This window comes from Pagrus major, chromosome 23 (assembly GCF_040436345.1).
Source record: "Pagrus major chromosome 23, Pma_NU_1.0".
Lineage (NCBI taxonomy): Eukaryota > Metazoa > Chordata > Actinopteri > Spariformes > Sparidae > Pagrus > Pagrus major.
This window is the reverse complement of record NC_133237.1, coordinates 27,484,081-27,501,737: the sequence shown is the minus strand read 5'-3', so window position 1 is coordinate 27,501,737 and position 17,657 is coordinate 27,484,081. Positions and strand designations below refer to the sequence as shown.

General features: G+C 39.5%; 1 protein-coding gene across 1 annotated transcript; it reads left to right on the top strand.

Annotated features, from left to right (window-relative positions):
- Positions 1–3,957: 3,957 nt before the first annotated feature.
- On the top strand, positions 3,958–17,014 carry LOC141019488 (uncharacterized). The gene is made up of 14 exons (XM_073494426.1): positions 3,958–4,427; positions 4,528–4,925; positions 10,757–10,866; positions 11,100–11,124; positions 11,227–11,255; positions 11,932–11,989; positions 12,149–12,207; positions 12,412–12,444; positions 12,784–12,829; positions 12,919–12,983; positions 13,070–13,108; positions 13,409–13,477; positions 13,705–13,746; positions 16,386–17,014. The coding sequence occupies exons 3-14, from the start codon at positions 10,764–10,766 to the stop codon at positions 16,463–16,465; spliced, it is 648 nt and encodes a 215-aa protein (XP_073350527.1). The 5' UTR covers positions 3,958–4,427; positions 4,528–4,925; positions 10,757–10,763; the 3' UTR covers positions 16,466–17,014.
- Positions 17,015–17,657: the final 643 nt, after the last annotated feature.

Below are 17,657 nucleotides of genomic sequence, written 5' to 3'. Positions count from 1 at the left end.
CCTGTCCATAAAGATCACAAACAGAACAGAGTCCAACACCAACTGAACATCAGAGGAAGTAGAACAAGGAGACTTTAATACCACCGTGACAGCAAACAAAACTGACACCAGCTTGTTTTTTTGTTGTTTCCAACCCTGAAAAAAGAAAAAACTGCCTCATTCACTGTGTGGGAGACGACCCGGACGATTCTCATAGTAAAACTCCACTTTGAGCTGAGGTTAACCAGACGCACATTTACCAAGACAGCCAGTCAGTCCTCATCCTGCGAGTGTTCTCTCATGTAAAACTAAAAATACTGTTCAATAACCATGTTAAAGCATCAATCTCACCTTTGTGTTGATGTGATGATATAAAGTCAGGCTCAGCCATCATCTCCTCCTGATGATATAAAGTCAGGCTCAGCCATCATCTCCTACTGATGATCTAAAGTCAGGCTCAGTCATCATCTCCTCCTGATGATATAAAGTCAGGCTCAGCCATCATCTCCTCCTGATGATATAAAGTCAGGCTCAGCCATCATCTCCTCCTGATGATATAAAGTCAGGCTCAGTCATCATCTCCTCCTGATGATATAAAGTCAGGCTCAGTCATCTTCTCCTCCTGATGATATAAAGTCAGGCTCAGTCATCTTCTCCTCCTGATGATATAAAGTCAGGCTCAGCCATCTTCTCCTCCTGATGATATAAAGTCAGGCTCAGTCATCATCTCCTCCTGATGATATAAAGTCAGGCTCAGTCATCATCTCCTCCTGATGATATAAAGTCAGGCTCAGTCATCATCTCCTCCTGATGATATAAAGTCAGGCTCAGTCATCATCTCCTCCTGATGATATAAAGTCAGGCTCAGTCATCATCTCCTCCTGATGATATAAAGTCAGGCTCAGTCATCATCTCCTCCTGATGATACAAAGTCAGGCTCAGCCATCATCTCCTCCTGATGATATAAAGTCAGGCTCAGCCATCATCTCCTGATGATATAAAGTCAGGCTCAGCCATCATCTCCTCCTGATGATATAAAGTCAGGCTCAGCCATCATCTCCTCCTGATGATATAAAGTCAGGCTCAGCCATCATCTCCTCCTGATGATATAAAGTCAGACTCAGCCATCATCTCCTCCTGATGATATAAAGTCAGGCTCAGCCATCATCTCCTCCTGATGATATAAAGTCAGGCTCAGCCATCATCTCCTCCTGATGATATAAAGTCAGGCTCAGCCATCATCTCCTCCTGATGATATAAAGTCAGGCTCAGCCATCATCTCCTCCTGATGATATAAAGTCAGACTCAGCCATCATCTCCTCCTGATGATATAAAGTCAGACTCAGTCATCATCTCCTCCTGATGATATAAAGTCAGGCTCAGCCATCATCTCCTCCTGATGATATAAAGTCAGGCTCAGCCATCATCTCCTGATGATATAAAGTCAGGCTCAGCCATCATCTCCTGATGATATAAAGTCAGGCTCAGCCATCATCTCCTCCTGATGATATAAAGTCAGGCTCAGCCATCATCTCCTCCTGATGATATAAAGTCAGGCTCAGTCATCATCTCCTCCTGATGATATAAAGTCAGGCTCAGTCATCTTCTCCTCCTGATGATATAAAGTCAGGCTCAGTCATCTTCTCCTCCTGATGATATAAAGTCAGGCTCAGCCATCTTCTCCTCCTGATGATATAAAGTCAGGCTCAGTCATCATCTCCTCCTGATGATATAAAGTCAGGCTCAGCCATCACCTCTTCCTGATGATATAAAGTCAGGCTCAGCCATCATCTCCTGATGATATAAAGTCAGGCTCAGCCATCATCTCCTCCTGATGATATAAAGTCAGGCTCAGCCATCATCTCCTCCTGATGATATAAAGTCAGGCTCAGTCATCATCTCCTCCTGATGATATAAAGTCAGGCTCAGTCATCTTCTCCTCCTGATGATATAAAGTCAGGCTCAGCCATCATCTCCTCCTGATGATATAAAGTCAGACTCAGCCATCATCTCCTCCTGATGATATAAAGTCAGGCTCAGCCATCATCTCCTGATGATATAAAGTCAGGCTCAGTCATCTCCTCCTGATGATATAAAGTCAGGCTCAGTCATCATCTCCTCCTGATGATATAAAGTCAGGCTCAGTCATCTTCTCCTCCTGATGATATAAAGTCAGGCTCAGTCATCATCTCCTCCTGATGATGTAAAATCAGGCTCAGCCACCATCTCCTCCTGATGATATAAAGTCAGGCTCAGTCATCATCTCCTCCTGATGATATAAAGTCAGGCTCAGCCATCATCTCCTCCTGATGATATAAAGTCAGACTCAGCCATCATCTCCTCCTGATGATATAAAGTCAGGCTCAGCCATCATCTCCTGATGATATAAAGTCAGGCTCAGCCATCATCTCCTCCTGATGATATAAAGTCAGGCTCAGCCATCATCTCCTGATGATATAAAGTCAGGCTCAGCCATCATCTCCTCCTGATGATATAAAGTCAGGCTCAGCCATCATCTCCTCCTGATGACATAAAGTCAGGCTCAGCCATCATCTCCTCCTGATGATATAAAGTCAGGCTCAGCCATCATCTCCTCCTGATGATATAAAGTCAGGCTCAGCCATCATCTCCTCCTGATGATATAAAGTCAGGCTCAGTCATCATCTCCTCCTGATGATATAAAGTCAGGCTCAGCCATCATCTCCTCCTGATGATATAAAGTCAGGCTCAGCCATCATCTCCTCCTGATGATATAAAGTCAGGCTCAGCCATCATCTCCTCCTGATGATATAAAGTCAGGCTCAGCCATCATCTCCTCCTGATGATATAAAGTCAGGCTCAGCCATCATCTCCTCCTGATGATATAAAGTCAGGCTCAGCCATCATCTCCTCCTGATGATATAAAGTCAGGTGAAGTCTCGTAGTCCACAGAACATTTCTGGAGCTTCACAGTAAAACAGAGTTGCAGCGTTCTGCTGAACAGCTGAAGCAGCTGGAGATGATTTAAACATCAGATGTCTCCATGCAGCTCGTCTGCTGTGATCACAGTCTGCAGGAGAGAAGAGATCACAACCTGATCTGAGGAGATGTTATTTACACCTTCGACATGCGGTCAAGCTCGTGCACCCACCTCAGACGGGGTGCACGCCAACACTTTTAGCACAGCAGCTGCAGTGAAGATCTCACCTTTTAAAAAAGGGTGAAAATAACCCGAACAGCAAACACAGCAGAGCAAATAGACTGACGCCTTGATTTAAGTGTAGTCATGTCATACATTGTTAGAAAAGCTTTGATTCTCATGATTCTATTCATGCAAACTATTTCAAGATTAAACCAAATCAGAAAGATGCAATCAACAAACAAACAAGCTAACAAATTAGCATGTACAAAGTTTTGCCAACTCATCTTTAAAGTGTCCGTGTGTTTCAGTAGAGCATCAAACTCCAATAAAAACTGTCGTCTCTTATTCCTAAATGTCCATTAGATCCATTCCAGGAGCATATTTAGTCCAAAACACAGAATTCATCATTAAAGGGCAAAAAAAAAACCTGACAGATAAACTTTACAGATAAAACAAAGATGCTTTTATCTGTAAAAGACCGCCTTCATCCCTCCACACCAGAGATCCTGAGATGGTCCCCGCTTGATTCACAGCTCATCTGGACAGATATGAGCTTCTACGCCCGCCCTAGAGCCCACAACAGCCAATATAAAGTTTATATCAGTGTTTAAAGCCCTAAACTGATAAAATGATGCAAATTTAAGTAGTTTTATGTGTTTTGCTGTTTGAACAGGCTGCTGTTCCACCTCATCACTTGCTTTTGACCTTTATCTGCACAAAGTTAGTGTAGATAAGGAAATATTATGAGATTAATGTTCCTGTTGCTCTCAGGCAGCAGGATGTTGAGCTCACAAAATGGCTTTTTTTAATGAATATTTCCTCAGAAAAACACGTTAAGTGTCCGTTTTCAGTGGCACCCATAACTTTATAATCACATGCAAAGTAGCTCAGCCGGGTCATAAACAGGCCGACTCTGGCAGCTGTCCTCGTGTGGTTTCCCGCCGTTTTCTCATCAGGTGTCCCCCCTGTCCTCCCTTATTCATGGGGGGTTTCTCTGCTCCTCCTTGTCTCTTTTTCCTCTGCTGTCTTTTCTCTCAACAGAAGAAGACGCGAGGAGAGGAGCGAAGAGGAGAGGAGGACTCGGCTTCCTCCCCTCGGTGTGGTTTCCTGTTTGTAGGTGGGAGGATGTTGAGACGGTTGCAGCAGCTTTTTCACGCAGCGCTGCAGCTTTTTATCACCCGGCGACGCTCTGAGGTGTCACAGTTACATCTCCTGATTGGTTCGAGGCGTCGGTGTGAAACTTCTTCCCCGGTCTCCACCACCAGTTGCAGATTGCAGTTGAAAGAGGACAGTTTGATCAGCCCACACACAGTGAGTCACCTGGCTGGTGAGTCAACCTCTGCAGCACTTTATCTCACGCTTGAACTCTAATCTTATGTTCAGGTGATTGTTTTAAGCCTCACCTGTGTGTTTTTTTAAACTTTCAGAGGGCAGTCCTGCATCTGTCTGGACAAAGGTGACCTGCGTTGATGGTCCATCGTCACCTTACTCGTAGGAAACACTGAGGAAGACGACACAAGATCAGAGGACCTGTGGCGGGAGGTGAGACAAACCCCAGCGAGGTGATTGGGTGCAGCGATGACAGAGGAGAGTCAGTGACAAAGAGGGAGGGAGGAAAGACTCAAGATCAAGATCATCAGGGAGGGAAGACGGAGAAAGAGAGCGAAGACGTCTTCAGATATGGCGGATGTTCGGTTACAGTAGTCGCCTCATGTGGACCAGACACTGTCGGGGGACACGAGAGCAGCAGCAGGCCCCGAAACTTCACCCGTCCTCCGTCCTCCTCACCCTCGTCTCTTCGGTCGCAGCTTGTCCTCAGGTGTAGGTGAGCTCTCCGTCTCTTTAGTTTCTCAGCTGATGATTTTATGACCTCTGAGTGATGAAGGAACTTCACTTTGTTCCCAGCATGCACTGAGAGGAGATGAAGGTGATCACTGCAGAGTTCAGGCCTTCACCTCTCAGCTGCCGCCGGTCGTTGTTCACACGTTTAATTCTCAAGTTCAACATCACAAAGAGTGAAGACGTTATTCACTGAGAGACTTTGACCTCTACAGCGTGAATCTAGCAGGATGATGTTAACGGAAGGAGGAAGTCATGAACAATCCTCTGAATAACTTTAATAATATAATATATAATGAGAATAAGCTCTAGAGCTGCAGCTAACCTTTATTCTCACCATCCATTAGTCCTGCTATTTATTTCCACTATCAATCAATGAAACTGTCAAAAAGTAGTTAAAATCACTTCACTCACTTTTCTTTCTTTGAATTCTTTTTTAAGATGAACTCTTTTATTTGTCTACGCAGACTTTTGTTGAACTCCGGCACATTTAACACACAACTAATGCTTATTTTCATTATCCAGCAATCTGCTGATTGTTTTCACAATTAATCAATCAATCATTTAGTCTATAAAATATCAAACATTTCTAAAAAAAAATGCTCGTCACAGTTTCCTGGAGCCCAAAGTGACGTCTGCACAGTCCAAAACCCAAAGACTCTTCATCAGAGGAGGGAAGTAACAGAGTACAAATACTTGAGTAGATGTTTTAGGTTTCTGAACAACTTCTGACTTCTCCTCCCGACATCTGAGCACAAATATCTGAACTTTCTCCTCCTCAAAAAACAGGCTCGTCAATTTTAGTTTGAATGTATCTGAGCAGAATTATGGATTATTAACGACGCTTTACCAACCCAAAACAGCTGGGACAGATCCTACTGACTCCACCTTTAACTTTAATAGTCTTTGAATTATATTAATATGACGTGAGCTTCAGTCAGCTTTGACCACAAATGTCCTTCAGAGGGAGACTTTTTACTCTGATACTCTGAGTACACTTCAGAGCCTGTACTCGATTACTTTTACTGGAGGAAACAAGCTGAATCAGTACTTCTACTTTTACCAGAGTCTGTTTTTACACAAGTATCTGAACTTCTACTGGAGCAGATTCTCACATTTAAGCAGCTGGAACCAGACGATGATTACGATCAGCAAAATAAGAACTAATTTCCTTCCATCGACTTATCAATTAAATCTACTGATCGTTGCAGCTCTGCTCTCTTGATGCAACCAGGATGTGAGTAAACAGTCTCAAGCAGGGCGGATGCTTATTAACATTAATAAGATTATATTAGCATTAATAATATCATCACAGAAGTGTTCATTGTAAGATTATAAAGCATTGATAAGCACATAACAGTTTATAGATGCTTAAGAACATTAATACAAGTGTTAATAATATCATTATAAACATATTTATTGGGTTTAACTGACGTATTGTGTCATCGTTAAACTTTAACTCAGGTAACTCACACAAACTTTATTATGTGTTACAGTTAACTACAATTTTCAGCTGAGAACAATACGTTCATCAGGTTAATAAATCCTTTATAATGCACTTATTAACAGTTTTCTTGAAGATTTCAAGACATGTAGCGCGGCATCCATCTTGTCACACATTTTGCAAAAAGCACTGAGAAAAGACGATCATGATCATGATAAAGTTCTCAGGGCTCCATTAATCCGGTCTTAGAGACAAATCACAATTCAAAGAAACACTAAAAAACCCACTTCATGTAATGTGCTTTCAGACAATCAGCAGAAGTTAGAAGATATTTTCTGAGAGCCAAAATGTTCGTACGTGGTCCCTTGGTGGCCTCGAGGGGGAAGACCGTGACCACGACCTGGTTCAGACCTGTCAACATCCGTCCTGAGTGACCTGATCACTCAGACCACATTCAGAGGTGGTCACAAGTGTACCCTGGGCCACAGTGAAGCACCAGCTAGTAACCACCAGACTCCCTTAACAAATGTGGTGATTTTAAGAGTTGTTGAGTTAAAACAAACTTTATAACGTAGTGAAACTCTGTCTCTGACAGACTCTGAATCATTGTCTCCTTCTTGTAAATTCAGCATTAAATGAAAACAGTAAGTTGTGTGTTTCCTTGTAAAAAGTGTCAGTTTGTGGCAGCATGGCTGCACCAGCCTGTCTGCTTCTGTGTCTACAGTGCTAAAGTCTGACCTGCCAACATTTAGCAGCTGTTTGAACACACTGTTTACACTGATTTCACCATTTACACTCAATTTATGAAAGAAGAAACATTTTATTGATGCTACACATGTCACATTTTACAAATACACCAAACAGTAACCAATATAGGCGACTTCTTTGTCCCCAGACTCCCTTAACAAATGTGTCAGTTTAGTGAGTTGTTGAGTTGGAGACACTTTATAAACTGTGTGAAACTCTGTCTCTGACTGATTCTGACTTATTTGTTCCTTCTTGTAAATTCAGCAAATGTTCAACATGAACTTCTTTGTGTTTGTGTAGAAACATGGATTCTGTTTGTCTCAGTGAGGTTTATATGTACATAGAGCAGGAAGTGACATCTGATCAGACGCATGTTAATGTCAGGTGTGAAGTGACGGACTGAGAGCTGAACACTTGTGATCTGATGGTGACACCAGGTGTGAAAGAGCCTCATGGTCTAAAACATAAATAAATAATGACCGTCAGCTGCTGTGAGGAGCCGCTGTTGCTGTTTTAAATCTGTTAAAGGAACAGTTTGGGACATTTTGGGCGTATTTCTTGCTGAGAGTCAGATTGGTCTGTGCTGTCGATACGAAGCTGCCGCCAGGAGCCGCTTAGCTTAGCTTAGCATAAACAGCTAGCCTGACTGAAGGTTACAAAATCTACCTCTGAAGCTCACTAATTAACACGTGTCTCGTTCGATTTCCTCGTACAGAAACTAAAATGTTGTTTTAACTTCAGGATCGTCTGTGTGAGCCGTGACTTCCTGGAGTTTTGTCATCATGTTGAGATGAACAGAAAAAACTGCAGGAAGTCACTGAGTTTGAAGCTGATGTCACAAAGATAAAGAAGTGTTTGTGACTGAAAACTGCTCAGCTAACTCAAGTACTGTACTTCAGGATAGTTTTGAAGTACTTGTACCTTACTTGAGTATTTCCATGTTATGCTGCTCTATCCTTCTGATCCTCCACATTATTATTAATAATAATAATAATCTCCTTTTCCTTCTTTTCCTCTTCTTCTTCTTCTTCTTCTTCTTCTTCTTCTTCTGAATATTGTATATGTAATATTTGTCATGTATCAGGCTTTTGAGCCTTGCAGGTACCCGTAGTTGACATGTATGTAATACAGATGTTGTTGTGGTCGTTCTTCATCAGCATGGTCTGCAGTGAAGTCATGTCCACAAGAAAATCTGCAGAGTTTTCAAATAAATGTAGTAAAAGCTACAGTATTTGCCTCTGACCTAGTGGAGTGGAAGTATTATAAAGTAGCAGATAATGGAAATACTCAAGTTAAGTATAAGTACTTCAAAATGTACTCAAGTACAGTCGCCTACTTGAGTAAATGTACTAAGTTACTTTCTACCAATGCTGTACTTTTAGTTTCCCTGTCATAGTGATACTTGAACTGTCCAGTGAAGGATGTGAATCTGTCTCATCATGTAATTCTTCACTTTAAAGGATCGTTTTGTTTGTTTCAAACTGATTTACAGCAGAAAATCTGATTAAACATGTGAATGAGAAGTTAACAATATGTAATACATCCAAACATCACGGCGGTTCTGTACTGAACATGATTTGATCTCAGCAGCGTCTTTAACTTCAATCTGTGTGATTAAATCTGTTCATGTCTTCCTGTCACACTTCCTTCACACATCTTTGACCCTGTTACACTCGTTTCTATTGACCGGCTGCCTTTTATTAAAACCTATCAGGGGTTTTGTGGGAAAACAACACGAAATAAGATTAAAGATGGAGCCACAACTCACAAGATGGCCGCCAGTCATAGCGCTCTGTGTCAGCCGCTGATTGATCGTTAAATCTCTGAGGACAATGAAGCTTTTAAATAAGTCGAGATATTAAACTGGTAGGGTTCAGGAGGAGAGGAGGTTCTGTGAGGAGGCTGTGAACCGGGTCAGACCGTGTTTTTGAGAGTAGAGGCCGGCAGCAGAGGAAGAAGCCGAGCTGAACCAGTCAGTCGCAGCACATGTGAGCTGGTTTTCCTTCCTGTGTGAAGCAGCTCTGAGATCAGATCGGCGTCGTGTTCTCGTTCTGGTGCTTCAGGAAAGTGAAAACCACCAGTTGTTTAAAGAAGAGAGCAGTTAATTTAAAAAACATGGCCTCCTCTGGTTCACTGCTGACTGTGAACCAGAGACGAGATGTTCAGACATGAAGGAGATTCATCTCTGCGGCTTCAGACCGAGTGAACACAGTATTTATAGTCAGTGGTTTGACTTCTGTGGATGTTAATGACGCTGTGAAGAAAACCTTTCATTTTACATCAGATCTGGTTTATTTTCTGGCTTTTTGATGTTAAATTAATGATATTCACATGTACGCATAGATACATCGGGAACACAACACACACCTTTGATCTAGCTTATGAATCTAATTACAGAAATAAACTGGAAGATTTCATCTGTTCAATAAAACATAAATATTTCTGAATTTATGATAAATTCGCAACAAGTATTTTGTGACGAAAAAGCAGAATTTTCTGTAATAAAATTTAAATGTTAAGCTCATAAACATGAACTGATTTCATGTGTTATTTTACACTAATCATTAAATTCACAATCTGTTTTTGTAATTTGATGATATTTTTGTACTGAAAAACAAAACAGGAAAAGTTTACAGGTTATTTTTAAAGTGTACTTTAAAGTAAACTTCCACTTCGGAGGCAAGTTTTGTTCTTTTTATACATTAATTTGATTCCTTTAGTTAGTCGTTGCTTTGCAGATCACATGCTGCATCAGAGCCAAAGTTGAACATTTTTAAATTAATTCATTTTATCAGGAATCGGAAAAAAATAAACAGGGTTAGTGCCACTGAAAAAAAGTTCTGACCTTTTTTTTCCACAATTCTGACTTTAATAAGAAGAATAACAGAGTCACTGTTTAAAGTCTTGAATTTTTAATTCAATTCATTCATTGATTTATTCACTGGTCTGTTGAACAGGTAGTGCACTTTGGAGCTGTAATCATTAGTCCATTTATCAGCTGGTCAATCGAAAGAAAGTTAATCGCCAACTATTTTGCTGATCGATTTATCATTTTAGTCTTTTAAGAGAAAATATCAAACACTGTCTGGTTCCAGCTTCTTAGATTTGAGGATTTGCTGCTTTTCTTTGTCATTTCTGACATGGAGAGTCTTTGGGGTTTGGTTTGGTTTGAAGACGTCGCTTTGGGCTCTGGTGATGAACGTTTTTCACAATTTTATGACATTTTATAGACTAAACGAGAATCGTGAAAATATTGAGAAGATATATTAATAATGAAAATAAGTTTAATGAAAATTAGTTGTGCGTTTAATGTCTGGAGTTCAACAAAAGGCTGCGTAGAGAAAAACTCCAGACTTTTTTCAGAGTTCAGACTTTTTTCTCAGAATTCTGATTTCAGCTGAAAACAGGTCACATCTCATTCTTTTGATTTTCAGTGTCCTAAATCCTCTTCACTAGTTTCCTGGTTTGTGAGCTCGTCACAGTTTTAACGGTTCATCCTGATTCGAACATGAATGTCTGAACGTTTCATCACAGTCCATCCTGTAGTTGTTGAGATGTTTCAGTCTGGACTGAAGGACTCAATCAAACCTCCATCGGTCTCACGTCGTCTCCTCCATCCTCCTCAGGTGAAACATGGCTGTCACCTGGCTCCTCATCGTCATGGCGGCCGCCATCTTCGTCTCCATGGTGCTGCTGGCGGTCGTGTGTCTGCGCTGCAGGAACGACGGCCCGCTGGGTGAGATGATGTCTCGCTGCGTTGTGCTCCAACACGTGGTTAACAGCTGCTGAACTGACCTACATGTTACATCCTGTGGTTTCAACCAGTTTCACAGCCGTGTTCTCACACGGCTGATGGTCAATGACGACAACACTTTGATTGTTTTTATTTTAGCTGCTGACAGATGACGTCTTTACATTTAAATAATTTAAATCAGGTGAAACTAAATGTTGTTCTTGTTCTGTTTACAGTGTCCATCAGACAAACTTCAGAGGAGTAAGTCTTTTCTTCTGCTGGTCGACATTTCAGGTTCAGTCTTACTGTGTTGTATGAAATAAAGACTGAATGATGAGTGTTTGTTTTCTCTCTTACTGTCAGATCCACTGGATTCATAGTCATCCATCCAGGTAAGACCGAAACACCTGAAATGATTTGTTTACATTAAAGAAGCTTTAATGCTAAAAGATGCTTCACAGAAGATGGAAAATATCAAAATCATGCTGTCACGCTAAACTGACACACTGATTTTAAAGATGGATCAAACATGAACAATGAAAACAAGTTCAAAAATAATAACTGGACATACAAGAGGTCTTAATAGAAATACATAAAAAATAAGATTAAGACAGCAAAAAAAATCAAATAAGTAGGAAAAGATGAAAGAAATTTCATTGAAAAGACAAATAAAATAAGTTATGCATCTACTTTGTTACAAAGCCACAATAAACAGAAGTAAAAATGAGGTGTTTGGTCACATGGACTCACTTCAGAGGATCAACATACCAACAACAAACAGGAAGAAATGTGCTCTGTTGATATGAAACTGACAGGAGGCAGCAGGGAGACTAAAATGAAGCGCTGACTGATTAGTTTATAGAAAAATAATTTCTGGGTCAGCAGAGAAGTTTAATCATGTAGGAAGAGATCACAGTTTTCATTTTGACATGTCAGCGTCCTGTACCTTCTGACCGCGATAACGACTCTATGCAGATGATGCTCACATTTACATTGATCTTCATGTTAATGATGATGTTGAGGATGAGGATGATGATGAAGGTGACTCCCTCCTTTGTTGAATTGCAGCCCAGCCGACCATCAATCGAAACTCCATCCATCCTTCCTCCAACCTGCTGTCACCTTTGTGAGTTACTTTTTATGATGATCAGTTTGAGCTCTCAGATCTGAGTCCGGTCACTTGGACTTTATAGTTTGACTCGAGAAGACATAGTCGTGTCCAACGTTTTGATTTAGACAGAAAACTTGTCTCTCAGGTTTAACGGTTTCATTTCTGATCACTCAGCTCAGCTTCAGTTGATGCTGGAACTCAGCGGAAACACAGATCCTTCACCACAGACACTGGTGAGATCCTCCTTCCTGCTTTGTGTTTTCCAGTGTGTTGTTGTGCTCACACCTGATGAGTAATGTTTTATAAGTAATGTCAGGAATTTATCTTTATTCTTTATATAAAATAACATTTATTGCAGTTTATTTCTGACAATGATGTCGTGTCTGTCATACTCAGACTCCTAAACTCTAAACAATTTGTCTTTTTCCATCCCGCAGAGAGTAATCCAAGTTATGAGAATCCAGCTGATGGTGAGATCATCTTTGTTTCGACTCTAGCAGAAGATGCAACTTTTCTAACAGACCTGTGATCAAATATCAGCAAGTACAGACAAAACCACTTTACCTGGTAGCTGTTAGTATCCCATAACAATAGATGGTCCCCAAATTTCTGTAGCTTGGACCTTGGACATTGCCTCATCTTGGGACTTATTACCCCTGACTGATGTTCTTGGACTGGACTGATTGGCCTTGATTTTAAACTTGTTGTCCCCGACTTGGGAGTTCAGTGTGATGTCAGAGTGATGTCAGCGTGATGTCACTATGTCAGATGATGGTGGATGAGCTGATCTGACACGTTTCTTTCTCCAGGACCTGACTACATAAACGAGAGCGATGGAGATGAATCAGGATACATGTAGGTTTCCATCTTTATATTTCACTTCTTCAGTTCTGCAGCAGAAACTCAGTCTGATCTCATCGTCTCTTCTTCTTTGGTTCCTGCAGAGTCGTGCTGCCTGAAGGTGAAGCTCCTCTGACCAACCAGAGCCGAGCCTCGACGCCCAGTTCAGGTACAGTTTGAAACACAGATTCATCAGCAGGTGTTTCCTGTCTGTTAGAGGCCACCTGAGAACTGATCAGCTGTTTTCATCCACAGATATTCTACATGATTATGAAAACGTCCCAAAAAAAGAAGGTGAGATGTTTCTAATGTGAGCTGATGTTAAAGGACCGTTCTGTGATTCATCTTCTGTCTCTTCGGCAGCTGTAACAGCTTAATGACACAGTATAATTATTATTATTATTATTATTATATTATTATTAAGTATATAGAACATAAATAATCTAAAGAACATGTGTCGTGCTAGCTACAGTACAACAAGGTGGTTGTATTTCCCTTAAGCTCAGTCTGTAGTTCAACATTATCCACTCCCAACATTTGTTTATTTATCTGAAACGTAATCAATACTTTAATCAGCTGTCTCTCGTCATGCAGACGCAGCTCCGGCCAACAAACTGTCGGTCAGCCCCAGTCCTACCCGGCTGTCAGAGGACGGAGAGGACGGTGAGCAGCGTTTTGTTGATTTTCATTTTCATTGAATAATAAACTGAATGTAATTAACGTGATGGATATTTTCCTCTTTAAATTTGTACGTTTTTCTATTTGTCCACCTCAGTTTGGATGAAATTGTCGTCTTTAATTAGTTCACGTGACTTCACATATTTTCTTACACGTCTATGAAATCATTCCCATCACCATAGTAACCGTGTTTCCTCCTGTTGTCTCCTCAGAGGACCGAGAATATCTGAATGTGGAACCGCTGCACTTTCAAAGTGAGTCTGATTTTCAGTTTCAGATCATGTGACGTGATCTTCTTCTTCTGTGGTGCGTCACACAGGAAGTCCTGGTTTGTGCCTCTTGTGTTTTTATTGCATCTGTGGAAAAACCCAGGAGGTGATTTTATATCACTCACAGACGAAGATGTTTCTTTCCTTTATGTCTGGATGTAGAAAACATTTGCAGTGTTGCAATGCAAGAGAAGAAATCTTTTGTTCTGGTTATTTATTTCTTAAGTCTGATCTAAACTGTTTTCTCTCGTGTTTAAGACTTAAGAACCAAAGAAAAAAAAGTATTTTCACATTTTTCCGTGTGAAACCGAGTAAAATCAATTTTTATTAGGAGAAAAAAATGTTTTCTTCATTTTTCGCTCCCCCTGCTGGTAACTGCTACTGTTGGTGTATAAATTATATTTTGAACATAAAACATAAGAAAACACAAAAGTACTGAACTCTAAATGCTGCAACTGCCGGTAATAAGTAAAACTTATAAACTTTATTGTTCATCCGGCCTCAAACATGTTTAAAAAATTCTCCAGATATTTTATTTTTTCACACATGAAATTTTATTTTTTCCTCCTAAAATTTTTTAGGAAAAATTTGTTTCATAGATGGTGAAAAATAATTCTTCTGAATTTTTCACTCAGTTTCATACGTGCAAAAAAAGGAAAATTCTTCTGAAATTGTTTTTTCACGGTTTCACAGATCTGTGAAATTTTTTTTAAGATTTCTCCTGAATGTTGTTTTTCTAACAGATTCAGATGATTATTTTTTTTATTTTTTTTTAAAGAATTTTTTTTGTTTCACATGATTTTTTAAATTTTTTTCTTCCTTTTTTACATCTGAAAAATTTCAGGAGAAAAAAGTAAAATCTTGTGTTGGAGAAAAATAAATGAAAAAAGTGAAAAAAGGTGAAAAAAAACTTTTTGAGGAGGAAAAATATGGAATTTCATGTGTGAAACTGAGTAAAAATACATTTTTTTTGTGTGTGAAACAGAAAATAACAGAATAAAAAAAAATCGTTTGAATTGTTTTAAAAAAAATTAGGTGTCTGAAACCAGATGAAAAAAAAAATTCAGGACAAAATTTTATTTTTATATTTTTGATGCGCGAAACAAAGAAGGTGTGAATCTGATAGAAATTCCAGGATATTTGTTTTGGTCTGAAACTCGGGTGAAAGAAAACTTTGAGGAGAAAAAAAAAAAATCTTTGAAACTGAATGAAAACAATTTTTTTAAGATTATTTTTCTTTAGGTGTCTGAAACCAGGTGGAAAACAATTTCAGGGTTTTTTTTATTTTTATGTTTGTGATGTGTGAAACAAAAGAATCATCCATCTGTGAACCTGAGTGACAAAACATTCACATTTTCAATTTTAATGTGTGAAACTGAAAAGGGTTCAGAAAAAAAGTTTTTTACAATATGACAATTTTTGCCAGGAGATTTTTTTTTTTAGGTATCTGAAACCGGCTGGAAAAAACTTTTTGAGGAGGGAAAAAAAATAATTTCATGTGTGAAACTGAGTGAAAAATACATTTTCAGGAGATTGTTTGAGTGTGAAACAGATAAAATGACAGAAATATAAAAAAAATTCTCCTGGAAAAAAAATTATATTTTTTAGGTGTCTGAAACCAGATGAAAAAAATTTCAGGACAATTTTTTATTTTTATGTTTGTGATGTGTGAAACAAAGGAATCATCCATTTTGTGAACCTGAGTGACAAAACGTTCACATTTTCAATTTCAATGTTTTTCAGGAGATTTTTTGAGCCTGAAACAGAAAAAATAACAGAAATATAAAAATTTTCTCCTGGAAAAAAAAGTTTTTTCTTTTTTAGGTGTCTGAAACAAGATGAAAAAAACTATTTGAGGGGGAAAAATATGTTATTTCATGTGTGAAACTGAGTGAAAAATAAAATTTTCAGGAGATTTTTTGGAGTGTGAAACATAAAATGACAGAAATATTAAAAAAAAAAATTTTTTTAGCTGTCTGAATCTAGATGAAAAAATTGCGCGACAATTTTTTTGTTTGTGATGTGTGAAACAAAAAACATCTGTGTGAATCTGATAGAGGAGATTTGTTTTAGGCGTCTGAAACCAGGTGGAAAAAAAGATTTGAGGAGGAAAAAAAATGTAATTTAATTGCGAAACTGAGACTCTTAAAAAAAATTATTTCTTTTGAAAATAAATTTTTTCAAAGAATTTCTGAGGAGGCGAAAAAAATAATTTTCATTTTTCAAACTGAGTGAACATTTTTCTTTCAGGAGATTTTTTTCTTTCACATGCGAGTGAAGAAAAGTTTGGTGACAAAACGTTTTATCTGATCAAAAACATGTTTTTTACAATAAGACAATTTTTTCCAGGAGATTTCTTTTTTTAGGTCTCTGAAACCAGGTGAAAAAAAACTTTTTGAGGAGGAAAACATTTTTAAATTTCATGTTTCACACCACAAACACCTAAAAAAAATTCTCCTGAAAATTTTTTAAAAACTTGAAAGATCGTCCTGGCCAAACAGTCTGCCTGTGAACTGGATAATTAATGACATCATCACCACGACACTTGAAATGTGATGAGCTGCTGCTGAAACACAATGAGACAAACTCTTTGGACTCATTCTGGTGTTTCTCTCTGTTTCCAGAACCGTCGTCTGAAAGCGACAGCGACAGTGACGATGAGGCGAACTACGTCAACGTGAACGAAGGGATTCAGATCGCCTGATCGACCGCAGTGAGCTCTCAGCGGCGCGTTTCTTCCTCCATCTTTGACGGCTGACGGTGTTTATTTCAAAGTGTTGAACTGATTGAAACTGGTTTGTTTCAGTTGCTGAAGGTTCAGCTCAGGATCGTGTCTCTTGTCTGGTTTGTGATCTGTGGGGGTGAAACAGGATTCTTCTCTATTCGACTCCTTAAAGTCAGATCTTTATCTTAAAACCCACCTGAGGCCAGACAACCTTCTTATTATTATTAGTAATTATCTTCAGCTATCTGATTGTTTTAAAAATAACTCTCTACAACAGTCCCGTCAGACGTCGTTAAAAGTCCCTCTGCAGTTTGATTTTCAGCCTTTCCCCCTCTGACGGTACGAGACGTCTGTTCATGTTCCAGCTTTACTTTGATTTTACTGACAACTCCTGAGAATGTCCGAATTCACAAAATGTGTGTTTTTTAGTGTATTTATGTGTTGTTGTTGCCATGGTTACTGTCGTCTCTGGATCTGTGTGAACTAGAATTTTTTTTAAATAACTACAATTAAACTTCAAGAAAAATGTGACGTCTCTTTTATTCCAGACGGAGACTTTCTGTGTTTCTCGGGACGCGTTTCGAGGCGCCGTCTGGTTCGTGTGTTTAAAACCAGGCAGACGACTGTAAATGAAATCCAAACACTTGTGTTGTTTTCAGTGGTTTTATTATTAATGAACTGGTTTGGTCTGTAAAAGGACAGAGGTGGGACGGGGAGAAACAAACTGTTTCCGCTGTCGTAAGTCCAAAAGTTTCCACCAGTTCTCGTCTTCAGTCCAGCTTCGTCTGTATTTACATTTAAAATGAGAAACGTCCCGCGGAGGAGGTTTCCGTCTAAAGGACGACATGTTAAAGGGATAGTTCGGATTTTTTGACATGAAGTTGTATGACATCCTCACCATCAGTGTCGTGCATCAGCAGTGACTTTTCCCCCACTGCGTCCTGTGAGCCGAGGTCTGTCCCGCTGTTGTTGCTGAAGAAAGTAGTTACGGCTAGTTTGCGTGAAACAGCTGACGGAGCGGTGCCGTGTGTCAACAGGCGGAAGCGCGCAGTGATACGAAGGGAGGGGAAATAGTGCCAGGTGATCGTGAGGTCTGACTTTTTTGTCGTAAACGATTTTGTGATGCAAATGTTTTACTCCTTTGAACGGATATTGTTTTTTGAAGCAAAAC